The 23,037-nt window shown below is 50.3% G+C and overlaps 1 protein-coding gene across 1 annotated transcript in view; it reads right to left on the bottom strand.

The window, feature by feature from the left end:
• PLA2G4A (phospholipase A2 group IVA) overlaps positions 1-23,037 on the bottom strand; it is a 100,771-nt gene that overhangs the window by 36,893 nt on the left and 40,841 nt on the right. Inside the window, exons 7-10 of the mRNA XM_056106615.1 lie at positions 22,601-22,742; positions 17,524-17,660; positions 5,596-5,818; positions 2,389-2,503 (exon numbers count right to left, since the gene is read on the bottom strand). Coding sequence (XP_055962590.1) covers positions 2,389-2,503; positions 5,596-5,818; positions 17,524-17,660; positions 22,601-22,742 — 617 coding nt within the window. The remainder of the gene's footprint in view (positions 1-2,388; positions 2,504-5,595; positions 5,819-17,523; positions 17,661-22,600; positions 22,743-23,037) is intronic.

Here is a 23,037-nt window from a genome sequence, read left to right as displayed (position 1 = left end):
ATAAACAACAGCTTGGGTACTTCATAGACTGAAAACCAAACCTAAAAGAAGGACTAAAGGGGCTACTGTAAGACAAGACAAACCCCTACAAGCACAAAAAACCCTTACAGAAAGATGACACAAAACCCTACAACAATAATCTCTCTCAACGTCAATGGTCTAAATTCACCAATTAAGAGACATAGAGCGGCCTTTACAATAGCCAGAATCTGAAAAAAAAACTGAGTGCCCGAGAACAGATGACTGGTTAAAGAAACTTTGGTACATTTACACAATGGAGTACTATGTAAAGGCCCTCCCGTTGATCATCGATTTGCTCGAGCGGACCCAGTAACGTCTCCATTGGAGACTTTGTTGTTACTGTGTCTGGCATATCGAATACGTCACGGGGAGCTTGCCAGGCTCTGCCGTGCGGGTGAGATACTCTCGGGAGCTTGCCGGGCTCTCCGAGAGGGGCGGAGGAATCGAACTCGGGTCGGCCATGTTGGCTGAGTGCAAGGTAAACGCCCTACCGCTGTGCTATCGCTCCAGCCCTATGTAACTGTTAGAAAAGATGAAGTCATGAAATTTACATACAAGTGGTACTACATGGAAAGTATCATGTTAAGAGAAATGAGTCAGAAAGAGAGTGATAGACATAAAAAGATTGCATTCATCTGGGGAACATAAAATAACAAAATAGGAGACTAACACCCAAGAATGGCTGAGATTAGTACCAGGAATTTTGCTCCATGGCTTGGAGGCCAGCCACACGTGCTAGGGAAAAAAGGGAGCTCAGATAGAGAAAGGAGCACCAAATAAAGGGTGTTGGGAGGATCCTCCCAGGGTGGGAGATGCATGCTGAAAGTAGACTATAGACCGAACATGATTGCCACCCACTGCCTCTTTTGCAAACCACAACACCCAAAAGGAGAGAGAGAACAAAAGGGAATGCCCTGCCACAGAGGCAGGGTGGGATGGGGGGGATTGGGGGTGGGAGGGATACTGGGATCCGGGGATCCGTGGTGGTGGGAAATGGGCACTGGTGGAGGGATGGGTACTCGATCATTGTATAACTGAAACCCAAGCACAAAAATTTGTAAGTCTACAACTGTACCTCCTGGTGTCTCACTAATAAAAAAAAATAAAAAATTTGTAAATCTCAAAAAAAAAAAGAGAGACACAGAGTGGCAAAATGGATTCAGAGACAGAACCCAGAATTCTCCTTAATTTTTCTCTTTCTTGTAAGAAACACATCTGAACAGTCAGAACAAACACAGACTCAAAGCCAAAGGATGGAAAACAATCCTACAAGCAAACAACTCCCTCAAAAAAGCTGGGGTGGCCTTACTAGTATCGGACAACATAGATTTCAGGTTGAAAAAGATTAGAAGGGACAGTGAAGGCCATTTTTTATTAGTCAAGGGATATATACAGCAGGAAGAAATCACACTCCTTAATGTATAAGCACCCAATGAGGGACCAGCCAAATATTGACAACAACTGCTAACAGACCTTAAGAAGGACATTGTGAGCAACACAATAGTAGTTGGAGACTTCAACACCATCTTATCTCCTCTGTAATACTATGCAGTGGTTAGAAAAAGATGGAGTCATGTAATTTGCATATAGGTGGTTCAACATGTTGACTGAAGTGAGTCAGAAGGAGAGGGACAGACATAGAAAGACGGCACTCATTTTTGGAATATAAGGTAACAGAATGGGAGACTAACACCCAAGAACAGTAGAGATAAGTACCAGGAGGATTACTCCACAGCCTAAAAGCTGGCCTCACATGCTGGGGGGAAAGGCAGCTCAGATAGAGAAGGGACCACCAGGTAAAGGGTGCTAGGAGGGCCTGCTCGGGATGGGAGCTGCGGACTAAAAGTGGACTATGGACCGAACATGATAGCCACTTAATACCTATATTGCAAACTACAACACCCAAAAGGAGAGAGCAAAAGGGAATGCCCTGCCACAGAGGCGGGGTGGGGTGGGGGGGATGCGATGGGAGTGGTGGGAGGGATACTGGGTTCATTGGTGGTGGGGAATGGGCACTGGTGGAGGGATGGGTACATGATCATTGTGTAACAGGAATGCAGCACAGAAGTTTTTACCGCATCATGTTTCACTAATAATTAAAAAAAAAATTTGAAAAAAAATCATTAGAAAACTTAGTTCAAGGGCCAGAGAAATAGTAGAGTGGGTAGGGCACTTGCCTTGCATATGCGGCCGACCCGGGTTCGATCCCCAGCATCCCATATGGTCCCCTGAGCACCAAGGGGACTAACTCCTGCGTGCAGAGCCAGGAGTAACCCCTGAGCATCACCAGATGAGACCCCAAAACACAAAACAAGCGAAAAAACAATACCTCCGTTCCAAGTTCTGAGGAAAGAGGAAATTCCATACCTGCGAACATTAACTCCGACACATCAGGCTTGACGTGGAGGCAGGTGAAAAGGGGTAACGGGCACTGAGCTGAGTCGACTTTGTCCTTTAAGCTGCTCAAGGTCAAGTCCATTCTCTGTCCATGGAAAAAAGCAATGGTTCAGGGATAAAGACAAAGAAAGCTGTTTCCAGTTGAATTCCCCATCAAGACACCTGATATCACTTCACACTCCAGAGTTGAAAAACGTATATATGTAAATGAAAATCAGAATTTCTTATAACTGCATTACATGGTTTTCATTTTCTTATTTACAGAGGTCAAAACCATACAGTAATCACTAATTGCCCTACTGATTTATTTTCTGATCATTCCATTTGCCTGGTAGTGGAGGTCAAAAAAAATGACCAAGATGACTGTCCTCCAATGTCCTGATGGATCTATCACATCTTCCAGAAGGGCAATGGAGAAGATTATCCATGACTTCTACTTGGATCTCTTCAATAGCCATGTTCACCTGCCCACATACCAAATTACACAGGATGGATATGTCGTTCCCAATGTTCTCCCTTCCAAAATCTGACACGCCATTTCTTTGGTAAAGAAGCATACAGCACCCGATCCAGACAAGGTCAGACCTGAACACCTGAAGAATCTGCCATCAGTACTCGTCAATACACTGGCTCGGCTCTTCACACGCTACTTGTCTGAATGCAAGGTTCCGTCCCAATGGAAAACCAGCAGGACCGTTCTACTGTACAAGAAGGGAGACATCCACGACATTGGCAACTATTCCCCGATCTGCCTGTTGTCCATTGTCTACAAGCTGTTCACTTGAGTTATCCTGAATAGGATTGGCGGAACACTAGATGAAGGACAACCATGCGAGCAAGCCGGGTCCTGAAAAAGGATTCAGCACCATTGACCATATTCACATGATAACCAAGCTCATTGAGGTTTCTCGGGAGTTCAAGATGCCACTCTGTCTAATGTTCATTGATTTAAAGAAGGCCTTTGATTCTGTTGAGACTGAAGCGGTCATCAAAGCCCTAGCCAAACAGTGCATTCAAACTCAGTACATCAGGATCCTCCATGAGCTGTATTACAGATTCACCACCAGGATCTCACCATTCCATAAGAAAGGGATCATCGATGTCAAGAGAGGGGTTTGGCAGGGCGATACCATTTTACCGAAACTCTTCAGTGCCACCCTCGAGAACGTCATGCAACGACTGGAATGGGAAGGAATGGGAGTGAAGACAGACGGTCAGCAACTACACCACCTCCACTTTGCTGATAACATCGTTCTAATAACACCAAACATTAGCCAAGCAGCACAAATGCTGGCCGACTTCGACCATGAGTGTGGAAAGGTTGGACTGCAGCTGAATCTCACAAAGACAATGTTTATGAGAAACAGAATCATTCTTTATGTTCCATTTGCTCTCAACGGAATGAACATCTCCAAACACAACAGTTATGTGTACCTAGGTCGAGGACTCAACATGACGAATGACCTGGCACCTGAGTTGTGCAGGAGGAACAGAGCGGCTTGGAATGCCTTCAAGAGTGTTGAAGAAATAGCTAAGAGGATGAAGAACCTCCAGCTCCGGGCACATCTCTTCGACTCCACTGTTCTTCCTGCATTAACATACGCCTCAGAGACTTGGGCCCTACAAAAACAGGATGAGATCTCTATTCGGGTCTCCCAAAAAGGAATTGAAAGAGCTATGCTTGGAGTATCACGCTTCACTCAAGTGAAAGAATCCGGGGTTCCGACCTCCGTTGATGATCAAAGATCAGGAACGCTGTCTCATCTGCCAAGGCGTCGAAAATCAGATGGGCTGGACACATAAGTCGATTTGAAGACAACCGCTTGATTAGAGCTGTTACTGACTGGATTCCACGGGATGTCAAAAGAACACCAACCTACGAGATGGTCAGACTTCTTCGTCAAGGCCCTGAACAAATGGTTTGAGGCTCTTCGTGTTCCTGTGGCGAGCAGATGTCATTGGGCTACACTAGCGCGTGACAGGGACAAATGGAGACGTTACTGGCACCCGCTTGAGCAAATTAATGAGTAACGGGGATATCAAGTGATCAAGTGATCAATTTGCGAGTTATTAAAGTTTTGTTGGAGGGGATGGGGGGTGGGAGGGATACTGGGATCCGTGGTGGTGGGAAATGGGTACGGGTGGAGGGATGGGTATTTGATCATTGTATAATTGAAACCCAAGCACAAAAATGTGTAAGTCTGCAACTGTACCTCATGATGTCTCACTATTAAAAAAAATTTTTAATAAAAAAAAGTTTTGTTGGAATAAGCAATAGAAAGTAAATCTGTTATGTACCAAAGGGGTCAGGTTGGGATTGGGAGGGAAATTGGGGGTATTGGTAGAAGGAAGTTCACACTGGTGGTGTCGGACTAAATGTCTGAAACAACTGTATAATGAACAACTTTGTAAATCATGGCATTTTTAATGAAAATCGATTTCTAGAAAAAGATTTTTTTAAATGACATTTACTCTTATAAATGAAATGTCTTATTTTAGAAATCCCTGGGTCTGAGTAAAGAACATGTGAGGCTTTGTGGAAATCATTAACCTCATTCCACAAACCGTAACTGGTGAGCCTCTGTGTTGGCACCAGGAGCCGGGAAGAACCTGGAGGCTGTGTTCCTGGCACGGCAGGGAGTTCATTTGAACTCCCTCTCCTGCTTCTCGGCACATTAAACATTGGGCCCTGGGCTGCGTCAAATGGGCTTGTTGGAAGGGATTCACTTATTTTTCAGACTCTCTAGACAACCTCCAGTCTTTCTCTACCTGAAGAAAACAATTGCTCCTATTTCCCTCTTCATCTGCAAAGATCAACACTAGGAGGGAATGGCAGGCGGGGGTTAGAAACAGCCTCCACAGAAACGAAGTACAAGCAACTCCTTTCAGTATCAAAAACAAAACAGTAAGACTAAACATTAAATTAAAACACAGAGTTCATGGGCTGGCAGGAGGTGTTGAGTGGAACTGTTTAGGGGCAGACCCAGCGATGCTCAGGGGTTACTCCTGGCTCTGCACTCAGGAATTACTCCTGGCAGTGCTCAGGGGACCAATGGGATGCCGGGAATGGCACCAGGGTCAGCCGCATGCAAGGCCCAGTGGCATTTTTAATGAAGTGTTTCCTACATCGTGTCTTTAGATGGAGCCTTAACAGGGCTGGAGGTAGAGTGCACTCACATTGTGGATCAGCGTTTCTCCGATTAACATCCCAAATATGTCAGTGAAAGTCACAGGTTGGCCAGAACTTTTCTTCTTCCACAAAGCCTCGACGTATCTTTTCACTTTCTGGGGAGTGAGCAGTAAGAGAGGGTTGTGGCTGACGTTTTTCATGAGCTCTTCATTAATCTCCTCTGGCCCCTTTGCTGGAAAGTCAGGGTGAGAGTACAAGGTCGACATGTACCTGCAAAGGGAACGGAGTGAGTTAGTAGAGGGAAGAGGCTCGACATGTACCTGCAAAGGAAATGGAGTAGTTAATGGAGAGAAGAGGCAATTCACAGAAGTCCCAAAAGGTAGGAGCTGTCCTCTGTCCTAAGAAAAATTAAACGCGGTCGATTCTTCAGTTAATGTAATGAACTAATGAAACGATCAAGCCATCTGAGGAAGGCGAGTACTGATCAAACAGGAAGCCAAGCAATGGGGAGATGTTGAAGGAGATACTGCACTTCCCTACAGAACAGAGAGCAGGCCAGGCCGACATCAACCCTTATCCACCACTGGGCATGTCATCTGGTTCAGCCTTCATGAACTGCACATGACCCAGAGAGACCATTCCTTAGCATCCTTTCCCAAAACACAAAATATTCCCTGGAAATGCTTTATGCACACCTATATTCATTGTTACCGTACAACAACCAAGATACGGAAATGACCCAAATGGTCAACCACGGATGAATGGATCAGGAAACTGTGGCCTCTACACACCACGGAAGACCATGTAGCTCTTCGAAAGGACAAGATCCGTAATCTGATGGGATGCAGGTGGAACTGGGGGAGATCGTGCCGAGGAGTCAGTTCGGAAGGAAAGGGACAGGGATAGAATGATTGCTCATGGGTGGGACTTAAGATACAGAGCAAGAGAGTCACAAGGCCAGAGGTAGCCCAGTGGGAGAACTGGGACCCACAGTGAGTCTGTAGGGCTTGGGGGTAGGGGGAGGCTGAAAGGGAGGGGCTGTGGGCATGTTGGTGATAGGTGTGGTGATGGGCTTATGTACTGGAAAACCATCAGAAACAGTACAGAAAATCACAGGAAAGTAAAAATCAATAAAAAACATTTGGGGCTGGAGGGGCTGGAGCAATAGCACAGCGGGGAGGGCGTTTGCCTTGCATGTGGCTAACCCGGGTTCGATTCCCAGCATCCCATAGGGTCCCCCGAGCACCGCCAGGGGTAATTCCTGAGTGCAGAGCCTGGAGGAACCCCTGTGCATCGCCAGGTATGACCCCCCCCCCAAAAAAAAGCAAAAAAAACAAAACTGAGGGCTGGAGCTATAGAACATCAGGGAGGGTGCTTGCCTTGCACACAGCTGACCTGGGTTCAATCCCCGGTATCCCGTAGGGTCGCCCAAGCACCGCCAGGAGTGATTTCTGAGTGCAGAGTCAGGAGTCAGCCCTGAGCATTGCCGGGTGGGACCCAAAAAGTCAAAAATAAATAAATAAAATAAAATTCTTTAAAAAAACAAACATTTATTTAAAAAACTGAGGGCTGGAGCGATAGCACAGTGGGGAGGGCATTTGCCTTGCATGCAGCCAACCTGGGTTCGATTCCCAGCATCCCATATGGTCCACCGAGCACTGCCAGGAGTAATTCCTGAGTGCAAAGCCAGGAGTAACCCCTGTGCATCGCCGGGTGTGACCCAAAAGAAAAAAAAACCGAAACCTCACCCCAAGGGTGCCCATTCAAAGTCCCAGCCCTGCCAGTAAAGGCCCTCAGCTGGGGACCGTCCTCATCAAGCCGGCTGGCACTGTGATCTACGGTCATGCCACGCAAGGTGCTCTACAAAGACTCTGAACGGCCAGTTCTCACAAATGTCTGTTTTCCGTGCCCACTGGACAAGCAGACACAATCCCAAGTCTCTGTCAACTTGTCTGCATGTCATACCCGGCTGTGCTCAGGGCTCATCCTGGCTCTCGCCTTAGGGATTCCTCCTGGTGTCTGGGGGACCCATCCAGGGTGCTGGAGATCTAACTCTTGTCGGTCGCACGCAAGGCAGGTGCTATCATACCATTCTGGCCCAGCCTTGGCCAACTCTAGGCCTCAAATTTCTTGAATAAGTGAAGCTGAAGGTGAAATCCTAGTGAAAATTCTGTAAAATAAATACTTTTACATGAAGCTTCTTCTTTTTATAATTTTTTTTTTTGGCTAGCAGCATTCGGGGGGCTACTGCTGGCTCTGCACTTGAGAACTACTCCTGGTGGGCCCAAGGGGCATATGGAATGCCAGGGATGGACTCATCTTGGCTGCCTGCAAGGCGAGACCCTCCCTGCTGTTCTGGCCCCTTGCAGAAGCTTCTTGGGAAAGTGATACTCACCACAGTGATAATCACCACAGACCTTGGAATTTAATGTTTAGACAATAAACATTCCATTCTCACCCTTTCCCCTGTGAACCAGTATCTCTCAGTCTGAAGCTATCTGTTCCCTGAATAAACTATGGCCTCCTTATGAGGAAACTTTGCTTTTTTAAATCACACTTTGGTCTCAATGACTAGAAAATGCCTGGTCTACAGCAGGAACAGCTTATTAAACTACTGAACCAAGAGAACAGATAAACTGAAAAAAAAAAATCAACACTTCATCACATCATCTAACCAAAGGAAAATGTAAACCAAATTCTCTCAGACATTGCATCCAAACATCAACATTATTTCTGTAGTCACCAGGGACAGAAAAACTACCTGTCTGGGGTCTCCTTAAAGATCTTAAAGTTGAGGGGGCTGGAGCGATAGCACAGCAGGGAGGGTGTTTGTCTTGCATGCAGCCGACCCAGGCTTGATCCCCAGCATCCCATAGGGTCTCCTGAGCACCGTCAGGAGTGAGTCCTGAGTGCAGAGTCAGGAATCTGCCCTGAGCATCGCCAGGTGGAACCCAAAAAGCAAAAACCAAACCAAACCTCTGAAGTGGACATGGCTCAAGGCTTCTTATATTCTAAGACTAGAAAGGAGGCTTAAAGTCAAATGTGTCCACTATTCTGTCATCGACTCTGAAAAGCATCAATTAAAGTTTTTCCTTGTGTATTTTACCTTAAAAACATTTTACTGTCTTATACAATAGCCTTGAGTCGACACTTCAAGGCCCTTAGTGACCTCACATCACCATGTAAATTTGTTAACAATGTATGGATTTTCTTATTTGTATTTTAATCATTTCAAATAGTAACATTTAAGGAGGCTTACACTGAAAAATTATAGATACAAAGAAAAGCAAGCGGGCCAGAGGGTCTCTGAGTAGGCTAAGCCACGAGTCAGCCTCCCACAAAAAGCATGAATTCAAGAACATTCTGCATATGACTTCAGTTCTCAGAGGTCCAACTATTCCCACTATTCATATTAAATCGTAACTTCTTTTCATATTCAGGAGAATCCAGAACTGTTCTTCAGCAAACAGGGAATAATTTTGGCAGAGAATCAAATGCTCTGAGATAACAGGCTGGAATGTAACACCTGCATGTCAATAAGGACACATGAGAGCAGGAAAATCAAGACCCCTTGAGCCTCTATGATGGGCAGTTTGGGGACAATCTAGAAGAGTTTTCATTCTATAGAAAGACTTATTTACGTTCCTTCCTTCCTTCCTTCCTTCCTTCCTCCCTCCCTTCCTCTTTCCTTCCTTCTTTCTTTCCTCTTTTTGGGTCACACCCAGCAATGCTCAGGGCTAACTCCTGGCTCTGCACTCAGGGATCACTCCTGGTGGTGCTCGGGGTACCCTATGAGATGCTGGGGGGATCGAACCCAGGTTGGCCGCATACAAATCAAATGCTCTCCCCACTGTACTATCGCTCTGGACACTTAAATGTCTCAGGACACTTAAGTTCTTTGCTGGTTTTATTACCAAGGACAATTCCTCCCTCCATGAACTGAAGATTCAATTTTTTTTTTTTTTTTTTTGCTTTTTGGGTCACACCTGGCGATGCACAGGGCTGACTCCTGGCTCTGCACTCAGGAGTTACTCCTGGCAGTGCCCAGGGGACCATATGGGATGCTGGGAATCGAACCTGGGTCGGATCGGCCGCGTGCAAGGCCCTACCTGCTGTGTTATTGCTCCAACCCCGGATTCAACTGGTTTTAAATGTGTGTTACATAACAGAGTTGGTCTTTTTCCTAAATTCTAAAAAGCTTAGGCTGGGTCTCAAGCCTTCCAAAGGTTAGAGATTAATCCTTTACTTTTAAGCTATCTTTTAAAAACTTTCCTATTACTGTCTTGCCGGTGTTACTTTTTTTTTTCTTTAACAAAATACATTAGAAACTTCTTAATAAGGAAGGGTACACAAAAGAAAACACCAAATAGTGCCAGTCGACATTACTTTAGTCACGGAATTATTTTTTCCGAGGTTGGTGAAAATGAAACGATGTGATGACTCTGCCCTTCAAGGTGCCTTCCCAACAGCCGAGTGATGCAATCACGTCTCATTCACATTATTCAGACTTTCCTCCTCATCTGCGCTTGGCTACCCTTGGAATGAGGTCCCTGATCGGCACGTCCACTCTGGGGACCGCTGCCAGCAGGGCCTGATGCCTCTCCTTTGCTCTCTCGTTCCTTCCCCTCAGTATTAGTCATCGGAACGCAGATGAGCGAAGTCCTTCCTCAGGGGCTCCAAATCTAGGTTCTGTGCCAACGTCAAAGGCAGATGTTGCTTCTTCTTCTCAATATGATTTTGGCTTGCGGGCCATACCCAGTGGTGCTCAGGGCTTACTCCCGGCTCTGGGCTCAGGGGATCACAGGTGCCGTCAGGGATCAAATCTGGCTTGGCCACATGCAAGGAAAGGGCCCTACCCACTGCACTATCTTTCCGGCCCCTCAGAGGCAGATCTTTTTTTTTTTTTTTTGCTTTTTGGGTCACACCTGGCAATGCCCAGGGGTCACTCCTGGCTCTGCGCTCAGGAACTACCCCTGGAGGTGCTCAGGGACTGCATGGGATGCTGGGAATTGAACCTTGGTTGGCCGCGTGCAAGGCAAACGCCCTACCTGCTGTGCTATCGCTCCAGACCCCGAGGCAGATCTTTTTAAGAGTGAAAACTTACAGAGACGTCAAGCCAATTCTCTCCTTTCACTGCATGAAGAACAGTGGTGACTTTGCTCTCCCAAGGATGATGGGAACTGTCTGTTCTGGTTCTCTTCCCACTCGCTTCCTCTGTCCCCTCATGGTGTGCGGCGGGAAGGGCTGGGGGATTGAGACAGGCGCCATCAGCCATGGGTCTGGGCCTCGACAGCGGGCAGTTCTGTACAGGGTCAGTACAGTTCAGAGTGTGAGCTGGACAGACCTTCCATGGAGTGAGGTCGAGCCGGCCAAGACCCGGCCTGCCAGTCTGCCGCGGGTGCCAACGAAGGCAGCTGTCCCGAGGAGCCCCCTCGCCTGGTGGGCTGCCGAAGCAGGACGCGCACGAGGTCTCTAGGCCAGTCGGGAGCTGTAGCTGTCCTGGTTCTGATTGGATACAACTGCTAATTATCTTCACTTTCACTACCAGGGGCCGTGTAAGGAATAAATGGAAAAGGGGGCTGGAGTGATAGCACGGCTTCGCGGGCCCTTGTCCTGCACACGGCTGACCCGGGTTTGGTCCCCAGCATCTTGTACTGTTCCCAGGAGTGATCTGTATGCAGAGCCAAGCATAAGCCCCAAGCATCGTCAGGTGTGGCACCAACGACAAAATTTAAAAAAAAAAAAAACCCTTCAACTTATTTCTCTATAAATCTGAATGTATTTCCCTCTCATTGTTCCACTGTGGGCTGGAGGGATAGTACAGTGGGTAGGGCGTTTGCCTTGCAAGCGTCCAACATGGCCAACCCGGGTTCAATTCCTCCACCCCTCTCGGAGAGCCTGGCAAGATACCGAGAGTATCTTGCCCACATAGCAAAGCTTGGCAAGCTACCCATGACATATCTGATATGCCAAACACAGTAACAATTATCACAGTGGAGACGTTACTGGCCCTGCTCGAGCAAATCGATGAACAACAGAGGACGGTGACAGTGACAGTGTTCTATTGTATCCTATGATAGGGCAAATCATTCTACCCAAATGCTCCACACTTAGCCATTTCGGCTAAATCACACTTGGAGAGAAGAGGTAATTCTCAGTCTAGTCTCTGCTTCCAAATCACAATATAATTGTTTTCAAATATCATGTGTCGGGGACTTGGAGAGACTGTTCAGTGGTTAGGGCATGCGCCCAACCCGGGTTCAGTCACTGGCATCCCACCTGGTCCTGAAGTCACCACCAGCAGTGACTCCTGAGAGCAGAGCCTGGAGTCAGCCCTGAACACCATCAGTATGCTCCCAATCCCCCCCCTCAATATTTTTTCACTTAAGAAAAAAGAAATATATATATATATATATATATATATATATATATATATATATATATATATAAAACCTCCTGGGAGTTGGTGAGAATCTTCAGGGGCAAACATTTAGGATTTTTTTTTTCTTTTTGGGTCCCACCCAGCGATTCTCAGGGTTGACTCCTGGCTCTGCACTCAGGAATCATTCCTGGCGGTGCTCAGGGGACCCTATGGGATGCCGGAGATCAAACCCGGGTCGGCCGCTTGCAAGGTCAATACCCTCCCCGCTGTGCTGTCGATCCAGCCACACATTTAGGATTTCTACGCTTGAAATAGTTTCAGGAGTGATCCTCACACACATCGAGACTGGCAATGACTTCCTCGACATTCCTGAAATGAACATGCTGAAACTGGAAGAAATCTCTGACTGACCCTTCCTGGAAAAGCACAAGGCGAGTGGGAGAATCTGGAGGCGAGTGAGACACGCATCGTCCTGTTTCCTGACATTGGCCTGACCTCTGAGTGCGGCACTTCCGAGGGGACAGGGCTTTCGAAACTATTCCTCCGATCTCCAGACATTCCCCAGATTGTCGTGAAAGAGAAAGGCCTTGGTTCCGAGTTCCGTCTCGTCGTCCAGACGAAGGGCTCAGTGCTCCGTCGGGCAGAGCTGCCCCATTTCTCCTCAGGAGGTCGTGCGACCCAGCTGGGTGGCCAGCACTTGGCAGACCTAGCACAGCCAGGGCAGAAGAGGGCGATGTCTTGGGCGAGAGCAAAGGCCACCTGGTTCCTTCACGCTGAGTCCCTGATGGGCTCAGGCACAAGAATCACCCCCACATAATTTCAGGGACCAGAGGGAGAGAGTGCAAGCAGCTGGCCCGGGTTCGATCCCTGGCACTGCAAGGGTCCCCTGGGGCCAGAAGTGACCACTGAACAGAGTGCCAGGAACGAACCCTGAGCTCTGCTGCGTACAGCTCCCCAGTAAAAAAGAAAAGGGGAAGATGAATTCAGAAAGGAAGGTGATAGCAGGCAGAAGGCAATCTCTGTTCTCTATTCAAGGGATGAGAGCATGGCCACTGGGACAAAATCGTGAGCGGAGTACGCTCAGTGAAGCCAGAAGCAAGAGAAACGACCAAATTCCCAGACATGCCTTAGCTCCTGCCATCACACGGGTGACTCCAAACAGCAACAGGCAGAAACAGCCAAACTTCCAGGCTCGGTGGAAACAGAGGTGGGGCAAGAAGGAACGGGGTGGGGGACACACGTGTGGAGAGATCTCTGTGGTACTGGATGGCACTGAAGTTTGGGGGTGGGATGCAAACCAGCCCCAGACGTCACAAACCAACGCTGTCGATGGGGCTGGAGCAATAGCACAGTGGGTAGGGCGTTTGCCTTGCACGCAGCTGACCCAGGTTCGATTCCCAGCATCCCATAGGGTCCCCTGAGCACCGCCAGGAGTGCACTCCTGAGTGCAGAGCCAGGAGTAACCCCTGTGCATCGCCGGGTGTGACCCAAAAAGCAAAAAAAAAGAAAAAAGAAAAAAAAAAGAAAAGCACAGACGAAAGAACATTAACTGTGGCCTTCCTTCCGTCCCCTCTGGACAGAGCGCGGGGCTGGATGTCAGCTCTGCGGCTCAGCAGGGTCCCTGGGGGATTCTCTCCCTGGGTGCACACATGACCCTCTCTTCACTGGGCGACACTGAAGTCCGTCCATGTGACAACAAACAAAGCCCAGCCTGCTCCTTGGGCCTGGGTTCTCCACGGAGCCGCCTCTTCTGCTCCATCTCTACTTTTCCACCTGGAGATGCTCATGTTCTTTTTTTTTTTCTTTTTGGCTTTTGGGGGTCCCACCTGGCGATGCTCAGGGCTGACTCCTGGCTCTGCACTCAGGAATCACTCCTGGCAGGACTCACGGAGCAATACGGGATGCCGGGATCAAAGCCAGGCCAATCGTGGACAACGAACACTCTGTCCATGGCACCACCACTCGAGTAAATTTCATTCAATAAGAACCAACTGGCATGGGGCTAGAGCAATAGCACAGAGGGTAGGGCGTTTGCCTTGCACACAGCTGACCTAGGTTCGATTCCCAGCATCCCATAGGGTCCCCTGAGCACTGCCAGGTGTAATTCCTGAGTGCATGAACCAGGAGGAACTCCTGTGCATCGCTGGGTGTGACCCAAAAAGCAAAAACAAACAAACAAACAAAACAAAACCCATCTGGCTTCACTAAAAAGTCTCTCCAGGGCTTGGAGAGGGAGCACAGCGGGTAGGGCGTTTGCCTTGCACGCAGCCAACCCGGGTTCAATCCCCAGCATCCCAAAGCAGAGCAAAGTCTCTCCAGGAGCAGGGGCGTGGTCTCAAGCGAGAGCCTCTTGCGCGTGTGAGAGTTCAGGTCCCAGTCAGTGTCCCGGAGCACTCCCAGGTGTGCACCCCACAACAGCGGCCAGAATCAAACCAACACAAAGCTCTTTGTGATCTCAGAGACCTTTGGGGGGAGGGTCCGGGGCTTCTCCTGCTATTTCCAATATTACCTCATGTACAATGAGGCCACGGAGCAGCCGACTATAAAAGCTTACACCACGTAAGCCTGTCCTCCCGAATTCCCTCCTTGCTCCCCGCGTCTTCCCCAGAGAGAAGAGTTACGTGAGTCACCCTGACCGCCGCTGTGGTCCTGTCTCAGGCATCTCTCTGCTCCCCCGTTCACGTCTGCATTTGGGCTTTGCCATGCTCAGAGCTTTTGGGCGATTCTGCCCTTTCCCTTCTGAAAGCTTAGGAGGACTCGGGGTGGGGTGGGGAGGAGCCGAAAGCAACTTTTACAGCTTGTGAGTCAACCCGGAGAAGCTCACCGACACTTTAGCTGCGGATTTTGGGGTCCCACCCGGCGATGCTCAGGGCTTAAGCCTGGCTCTGCTCTCAGGAATCTCTCCTGGCAGGACTCAGGGAGCAATATGGGATGCCAGGGATTGAAGCCAGGTTGGCCGTGTGCCAGGCAGGCCCGGGCAGTGAGGACCCCACAACAGAGCCCACTCGGACCTCCATTACCATGCAGAAAACACAGACCCAGGATGTCCCCTGCCACTTCCTGTCTGCACGTTGTATGTTCCTTGTATGTTCCTCAGCAGCACACGAGGCCATTCGCCCTCAGGAACACGGATGGTTTCGGGAAACTACTAGAATATATGTCTAAGCTGTGACGATGTAGAGAACGTGTGAAACTCTCCCTGCTGAGTGTGTGTGTTGAATGTGTATGCCTGTGTGGAATGTGTACACGGGGGGCTGGAGAGTGCACAGCAGGGCGGGCGCTGGCCTGGCATGCGGCCGACCCACGTTCGATCCCTGACACCCATATGGTCCCCGGATGAGCCCTGAGCACTGCTGGGGTGGCGGCTCCAGCCAGGGTCTCACAGCCCCACAGGGCACGACCCCACAACAGAGCTGTGGCTCTGGGCCGGCGTTCCTGACTCGAGCCTAAGGAGAGGGGTGGGTGGCGGATTCTGGCTGCTCAGAGTGCAGCTCTCTGCAGGAGACCGCCCACCCCCCAACCCAGGAAGGAGCACAGGGCCAGGCTGGGGGGCAGCAGGTCCCCCCCAGACAGGGACTCCTTAGGGACAGGGCCCGGCAGGGAAGGACCCTGGGCACTACTATGACATGACAGAGCTCCCTGGATGCCAAGGCTCTGTCTCTGCTGGTCTCTGCAGGATCGAGAGCTGTGGGGAGGAAGGCCGGGACTGACCGGGAACCGCAGGGCAGGGGAGCAAAGGCCTAGCAGGCCATGGCCAACCACTCCCAAGTGCTGAGACACGTTTCTATTCTGGAAAGAAGGAACTCAACACAGTTTTGTAGAATGAGACTGGTGCCTTTGGCAACAGGGATCGCTCTGATTGGAGGCATCTACTTAGGCCTTGGGGTTTGATTTTATTTTTTGGTTCTGGGGCCACACCTGGCTGTGCTCGGGGCTGGCTCCTGGTTCTGGGCTCGTGAATCACTCCTGGGGAATCAAGGAATCATATGGGGGTGCCAAAGATCAAACTTGGATCAGTCTCGTGCAAGGCAAATGCCTTTACCCATGGGCCCCTTGATTTTTTCATTTTAAATGTGCTTCCATTGGGTAAGAAAAGCGAAATATATATAGCTTCTTCTTTTAAAATACCTTTTAAATTTATGAAAGGAAAATTTAGGGGCCAGAGAGATAACATGGCAGGTAGGGCCTTTGAACCAGGTCCGATCCCCAGTATCCTATATGGTCCCCTGAGTTCCACCTGGAATGATCCCTGAGTGCAGAGCAAACCACCACCCCCCCCCCCCCACACACACACACACACACACAAAGGGGGAAAACTTATACATACAAATGATGTTTTAACTGTGTCCAAATTTAGCTGAGCTTTTAAAGTACATTTAAAGGATTAACTTCTAAGTCGGAAAACCCAACCCAATAATTTATTGCCTTCTGCTTTCAAAGCTGCTCTTCTATCTAGTAAGATATCTTGCATTTCTGTCCATTTGCCCTAAGGAGGAAAATGAATATCCAGTGAATCATGCATTGGCCATGATGGTGGAGAGATTACAAGTCAGCAAATCTCGTAGGGAGATTCAATTATAGGTGGGTAGGGTACTTCCACTCTTCAGATGCTTATGAAGGAAGATTTTATTGCTCAGTTTCTATTGGCCATTATGCCACATTTTAAGTTACAAACGCTAAGGAGGGATAGATTTATGATCCAAATCACTGTAGGGCATGAAGGTGCCCTGAAAAAAAAATGCTTTGGGGCCAGAGTGATAGCACAGCAGGGAGGGCATTTGCCTTGCACGCAGCTGACTGGGGTTTGATCCCTGGCATCCCACAGGGTCCCCCGAGCACCGCCAGGAGTGATTCCTGAGTGCAGAGCCAGGAGTCAGCCCTGAGCATCGCCAGGTGGGACCAAAAAAAAAAAAAAAATAGAATTATAAAGGAAAAAAATGCTTTTCAGGTCCACAGTCATCTACAGTCAATAGGGCGGCCACCATGAAGAAGAGGCTGCGGATGCCCACGTGCCTTCTTAAGACCAACAGGGTTCTCCAGGAGAAAGATGTTCAGAAGGAACAGCTTCAGAACTCAGAGCACACCCGTGAGTTAGCACGTGCTGTCTGCTTAGAAATACCTCAGCAAGTGCTGTTCGTTAGCCAGAAGAAACACAAGAAATGTGCTTAGTAAAAGCAAAGAAAGATCTGCAAGGAGAAACCGACGTGTCCAGAATTGACTCAACAATCTGGCAGGCGTTAACAGATTGTGCAGTTCTACACAACATTTGGTCTGGGGGTCCCACCCGGCGATGCTCAGGGCTCACTCCTGGCTCTGCACTCAGGAATCACTCCTAGAGGTGCTCGGGGGACCCTATGGGATGCCAGGGATCGAACCCAGGTCAGCCGCGTGCAAGGCAAACGCCCTCCCCGCTGTGCTATCGCTCGGGCCCCCTTTTTGGCTGCTGTTTGTTCAAAGGGGTGAATTGCTACGTTCAGATGGATCGACAGCGTCCTCTGAAGCTGAGGTTCGATTTACCCAAGTTCCCTATGGGCATTGAGGTGCACAGATGCGAAACAGTCCGGGCTGAGCGGACAGCGAAGACCGTACTGACCAGGTGGAGCCAGAGAGACCCGCGACGTAGGTGGCGCAGTCCAGGATGCCAGACTCGTAGAGTGCCTTCATCACTCCGGAGAAGCCCACCATGGCGCGGAAGCCCCCGCCGGAGCCCAGAATGGCCACCACCGGCACCTGGGGAGCAAGCAGACAGGCCAGGTCAGACAGGCGTGGGCCACAGGGACCCCTGCCCTTTTCCTTCCTGCCACAGTCGACGGAGCATGGCGTGTCTGGGTCTGGCTCTCGGAGAGAAAGAACGTTCCCGGCCAGAGGGGACAGGCGAGCAGGCGGGGGCGGGGTTGAGAGCCCCTCGCAGACTGATCGAGGGCCCGGCCGCAGTAGCAACAGCTCAGAGAAGCGGAGTGTGTGCGAGGGGCTCCGGAAGCCAGTGCTCGGCTGCAGACTGGGGTGTCACCGTGTCGGGGTGGAGCAAAGTTCCCAGTTGTTTCTGGAAACCCGCACCAGGAGCTCCCTAGGTGCAGAGGGTCTACAGTGGTGACACTGGTCTGTATGAGGGTCTCTGCCTCCCTCCCCCCCACCTCTCTCCACCTTTCTCTCTTGCTCACTCTCCCTCTCTCCCTCCTTCTCTGACTCTTTTTCTTTTTTTTTTTTTTTGAATTTTTATTAGTGAAACACCATGAGGTACAGTTGTAGACTTACAAATTTTTGTGCTTGGGTTTCAGTTATACAATGATCGAGTACCCATCCCTCCACCAGTGCCCATTCTCCACCACCAATGATCCCAGTAGCCCTCCCACCCTCCAACCCCCCATCCCACCCTGCCTCTGTGGCAGGGCACTCCCTTTTGTTCTCTCTCTCTCCTTTTGGGTGCTGTGGTTTGCAAAAGAGGCAATGGGTGGCAATCATGTTTGGTCTATAGTCTACTTTCAGCATGCTTCTCCCACCCTGGGAGGATCCTCCCAACACCCTTTACTTGGTGCTCCCTTCTCGATCTGAGCTGCCTTTTCCTCCAGTGTGTGCGGCTGGCCTCCAAGCCATGGAGCAAACCTCCTGGTACTTATCTCGGCCACTCTTGGGTGTTAGTCTCCTATTTTGTTACTTTATGTTTCCCAGATGAGTGCAATCTTTCTATGTCTGTCCCTCTCTTTCTGACTCATTTCGCTTAACATGATACTTTCCATGTAGTACCACTTGTATGTAAATTTCATGACTTCATCTTTTCTAACAGCCACTCTCCATCTCTCTTCTTGTCTCTCTCGCTCCTCCTCCCTCTCTCTCACTCTCCCTCTTTCCCTCCCTCCCTCTCTCGGCCCGAGTAGGCGGGCCCCAGTGGGGTACAGACCCCTGAACTTGAGTGACACTCCTAACACTCCGGCTTCGAGGCCCCGGCCCCTGAGTTGGTGGGGCCCAGTGGGGGTGCAGACCCCTGACCTTGAGGCGTCTGACACTCCTGACACTCTGGCTTCAAGGCCCCGGCCCCCGAGTGGGTGGGACCCAGTGTGTGTGTGGGGGGGGGGGGCACCCTGCCCACAGGGTCAGCAGCTCCTGATCCCCAGAACTCATGGGGTATGGCCCCTAACCAATCAGAGCATGACTGTTAAGACCTAGGAAATGGAAAGAGAAATTAGAATTCCTCAGAACATGCTGTGTGTCTCTCCAGACAATCGGAAACTCGGGAGTTTTTTTTTTTTTGACATTCGCTTCCTGAGGGACTCTGCTTCCCTTCATTCCCATCCCCCTCCCAAGCCTCCTGGTGAGCCCACCACAAGCTGCCCCTCTGGGCCAGCACCGAGGGCCGGAGAGGTCAGGAGCACAACCAGGATGGCAGCTGGTGCCACTGAGGCCAGCCTTGGGGACCGGCCTCCTCCTCCTCCTCCTGAGGGAGCTCGGAGCGCTCTGTCCAGAGGCGCCACTTCATCCGCCACCAAATGGAGTCACGCTCACGGGGCACCGGGATGAGGTCAGCACAATTTTATGCGATGAACGTGGGCTGATTTGGGAAGGTCTTACTCGGCTTGCTCATTCTGAAGTGACTTTCGGACTGGAGGGGTTACACGGTGCAGCTGCCTGCCCTGACTCCAAGTATACGCCAGCGGAACAAATAAATGCCGTTGAGCGTCTTCAGGTTATATTTAGACTGAGCAGCAACAAGCGTGAAGTCATTGCGACGGATATCAATGAGAATACTTCTCATACTTCTCAGCTGGCTCCAGGAAACAAACCATCATTTACCAAAAACAGTGCTTTGATTAGCTATCTTGAGAGATGGGTTGACAGATACTGCTAATATTCTCCCTTGAAAATAAGACTGCGACCTGCTCAGGGGAATTTTAACAGATTTTAAGGCCTGACAATGTAGATAATAAGTCTTATCTCCTTGATTCCAAATTAGTCAGGGTTCTTTGGAGAAACAACCAAAAGGGTAGGTGGATCGCTTTTATATCCATGTCTTTGTACAACTAATGAACCACTTAAACATGTTAGTGAAAGTAACTTAAGTTTAGGTATTGTTAATGGTTTAGGTACATTTGTATGCACTTAAATATTCAGAGTCTCCTGCCCCCGCACCTGGCTGTCCTCGCCAGGGGCCCCTTGCCCCGGGTTGAGTTTCGCTCCCCGCCCCAAGCAGAGCTCCAGCAGTCAAAGACCCCCAGAACCAGCCACCACCATACTGAGACCACTCTCCACACGCATGAAAGTACCAGCAGAGGAACAAAGGCAAGTGGGTCCCGGGGCTGAGATCTCCAAGCCTGCTCGGAACGGGGCTGAGCATCCTCCACCCAGATCCTCCAACTTCCAGTAGGCGAGGGTCACCTTATTATCTCATTCCTACTTTGGACAACCTGGCAGGCTACCGAATGTAACCTGCCCACACGGCAGAGTCTGGCAAACTCCCTGTGGCGTACCCAATATGCCAAATACCGGTAACAAAGATGGGTCTCATTCCCCTGGCGCTGAAAGAGCCTCGAATGTGGCACTTTTTAAAATCTCAGGGCTAGGGCGAAGGAGATGTTACTGGTGCCTGCTCGAGGCAATCGACGAACAGGACGATCGTGATTATTGTGAAATATTCAGAATCTAGACCTTAGAGCCAATTCCTGGGCGCAATTTCATGCCAGAGACTCAGAGATTCCCTCTAGTTAGGAGAGTTTGGTCTTGGTTCTACACAGGCCTGAACGACGGACTGAACTGACTGAACAAGGCTGACCACGCTCTAGAGAAAACTTACTCAGGTGACATGGACTGAGACACTGATGTGTGGAAACATCCACTCAGAGGACACAGAAACTGCTCGCCACAAACCTCCCCCTAGCCTCCCCCTTCAACAACGGTTAGTCTCCAAGAGGGTGGCACTGTGTCCTACCAGCTGACGTGACCCAAGCTCCCGTATGTCCCCCAAAATGCACTAATTCTCCCTCCAGAAAAGGAAGTAAAGAGCTTGGAAGCTGCTTTCCACAGTTGTGACTTTGAATATGTATGAAATATACACATGTGTCCTGAGGAGGACCCGTGTGTGTCCTGAGGAGGATCTGTGTGTGAGGGAGGGAGAGAGGAAGAGAGGGAGGAGACAGCGAGGGAGAGAGAGGAGAGAGAGAGAGAGAGAGAGAGAGAGAGAGAGAGAGAGAGAGAGGAGATTATGCATCACAACAGACTTTCACATGGGGACTTGATTTGACCACGTTTGATTTCAGAGCAAGGAAGCCCCAAAATGTGGCACCTGCCCAGTAAATGAGACCCAAATGCCATCCCCTTGCCCCAGCAGAAAGGTCCACGCACATCGGACTCAGCAGACGGTCCCAGCCCCGTCTCTGGCCTCTAAGTGCGGGCGCACGGATGATGCTCATGGAATCCCACAACAGTGGGAAATCAGGGATTTGAAGAAACCACTTCCAGTGACTCTCCAGAGCCTGAAGACATAGGGGGTCTCAAGGGAGGCATAGCACTGGAGCGATAACACAGCAGTAGGGCATTTGCCTTGCATGCAGCCGGCCCGGCCGACCCGGGTTCGATTCCTCCGCCCCTCTCGGAGAGCCCGGCAAGCTACTGAGAGAATCCCACCTGCACGGCAAAGCCTGGCAAGCTCCCCGTGACGTATTCGAGATGCCAAACACAGTCACAACAAGTCTCACGATGGAGACGTTACTGGGCCCGCTCGAGCAAATCTATGAACAACGGGAGGATAAGTGACAGTGACAGTGACAAGGGAGGCAGAGGCCAGCATTGACCTCAGCTCAGCTGGACCCAAAATAGTAAGTTACAGATAAGTTACAGAAAGCCTGAACATCTGACACCTGAGGGTTACAAGCATTCTTGGGGGACCAGAGTCCAGTGGGGAGGACACTTGCAGCCCACAGAGACCCAGGAGTGATCCCTGGTACAGAGCCAGGAGGAACCCTGAGCACCGCCAGGTGTGACCCCCAAACAAAACACAAGAAATCAAAGAGGACGCACTCCACCTCTGTTTCCGGCCCGAAGAAGAGGGTCTGGCAACAGGAGGAGGAGGAGGAGGAGGAGGAGGAAGAAGAAGAGGAGGAGGAGGAGGAGGAGGAGGAGGAAGAAGAGGAGGAGGAAGAGGAGGAAGAGGAGGAGGAGGAAGAAGAGGAGGAGGAGGAAGAGGATGAGTAGGAGGAGGAGGAAGAAGAAGAGTAGTAGTAGGAGGAGGACAAGGAGGAGGAAGAAGAGGAGGAGGAGGAGGAGGAGGAAGAGGAGGAAGAGGAGGAGGAGGAAGAAGAAGAGGAGGAGGAGGAAGAAGAGTAGTAGGAGGAAGAGGACGAGGAGGAAAACGAGGAGGAGGAGGAGGAGGAGGAAGAGGAGGAGGAGGAGGAGGAAGAGGAAGAAGAGGAGGAAGAGGAGGAGGAAGAGGAGGAGGAGGAAGAAGAGGAGGAGGAGGAAGAAGAAGAAGAGGAGGAGGAGGAGGAAGAAGAAGAGGAGGAGGAGGAGGAGGAAGAGGAGGAGGAGGAGGAGGAGGAAGAGGAAGAAGAGGAGGAAGAGGAGGAGGAGGAAGAGGAGGAGGAGGAAGAAGAGGAGGAGGAAGAAGAAGAAGAAGAGGAGGAGGAGGAGGAAGAAGAAGAGGAGGAGGAGGAGGAGGAGGAGGCGGGGAAGGGCGGACTCACCTCGCGAGCCGAGCTCAGGTCCCCGGCCCCGTCTGCACCCAGGAGCTTCCTCATGCTCGCCCGGACGTTCTCCTTCCTCTGCTGCCGGAAGGCCTTCTCCTGGTCACACAGCGCCATGCTGAACCGGAGGTCGGGGGACGAGCTGGGGGAAGATGGGGAGGAGGCGGCCGTGAGGCGGCACCTCGGGGTATCCTGAAGGTGGGCACAGAGCCCCGGAGTCCTGAGCTTGTGCGCGCACAGACACACACACGTGTGCACATACATGCATACGCTCACAGGCGCTTACACACACGGACACACGCACGTGTGCATACACACATGTGCACTCATAGACACGCACATACACTCACACTCATACATACACGCACATACAAGACATGCATGAACACATGAACATGCACGCACACGAACACACACAATCACGGACACGTACACAC

This window comes from Sorex fumeus, unplaced genomic scaffold (genome assembly GCF_029834395.1).
Source record: "Sorex fumeus unplaced genomic scaffold, SorFum_2.1 ptg000135l, whole genome shotgun sequence".
Classification (NCBI taxonomy): Eukaryota; Metazoa; Chordata; class Mammalia; order Eulipotyphla; family Soricidae; genus Sorex; species Sorex fumeus.
The sequence above is the reverse complement of the archived record's forward strand: the minus strand, read 5'-3'. Positions and strand labels throughout refer to the sequence as shown.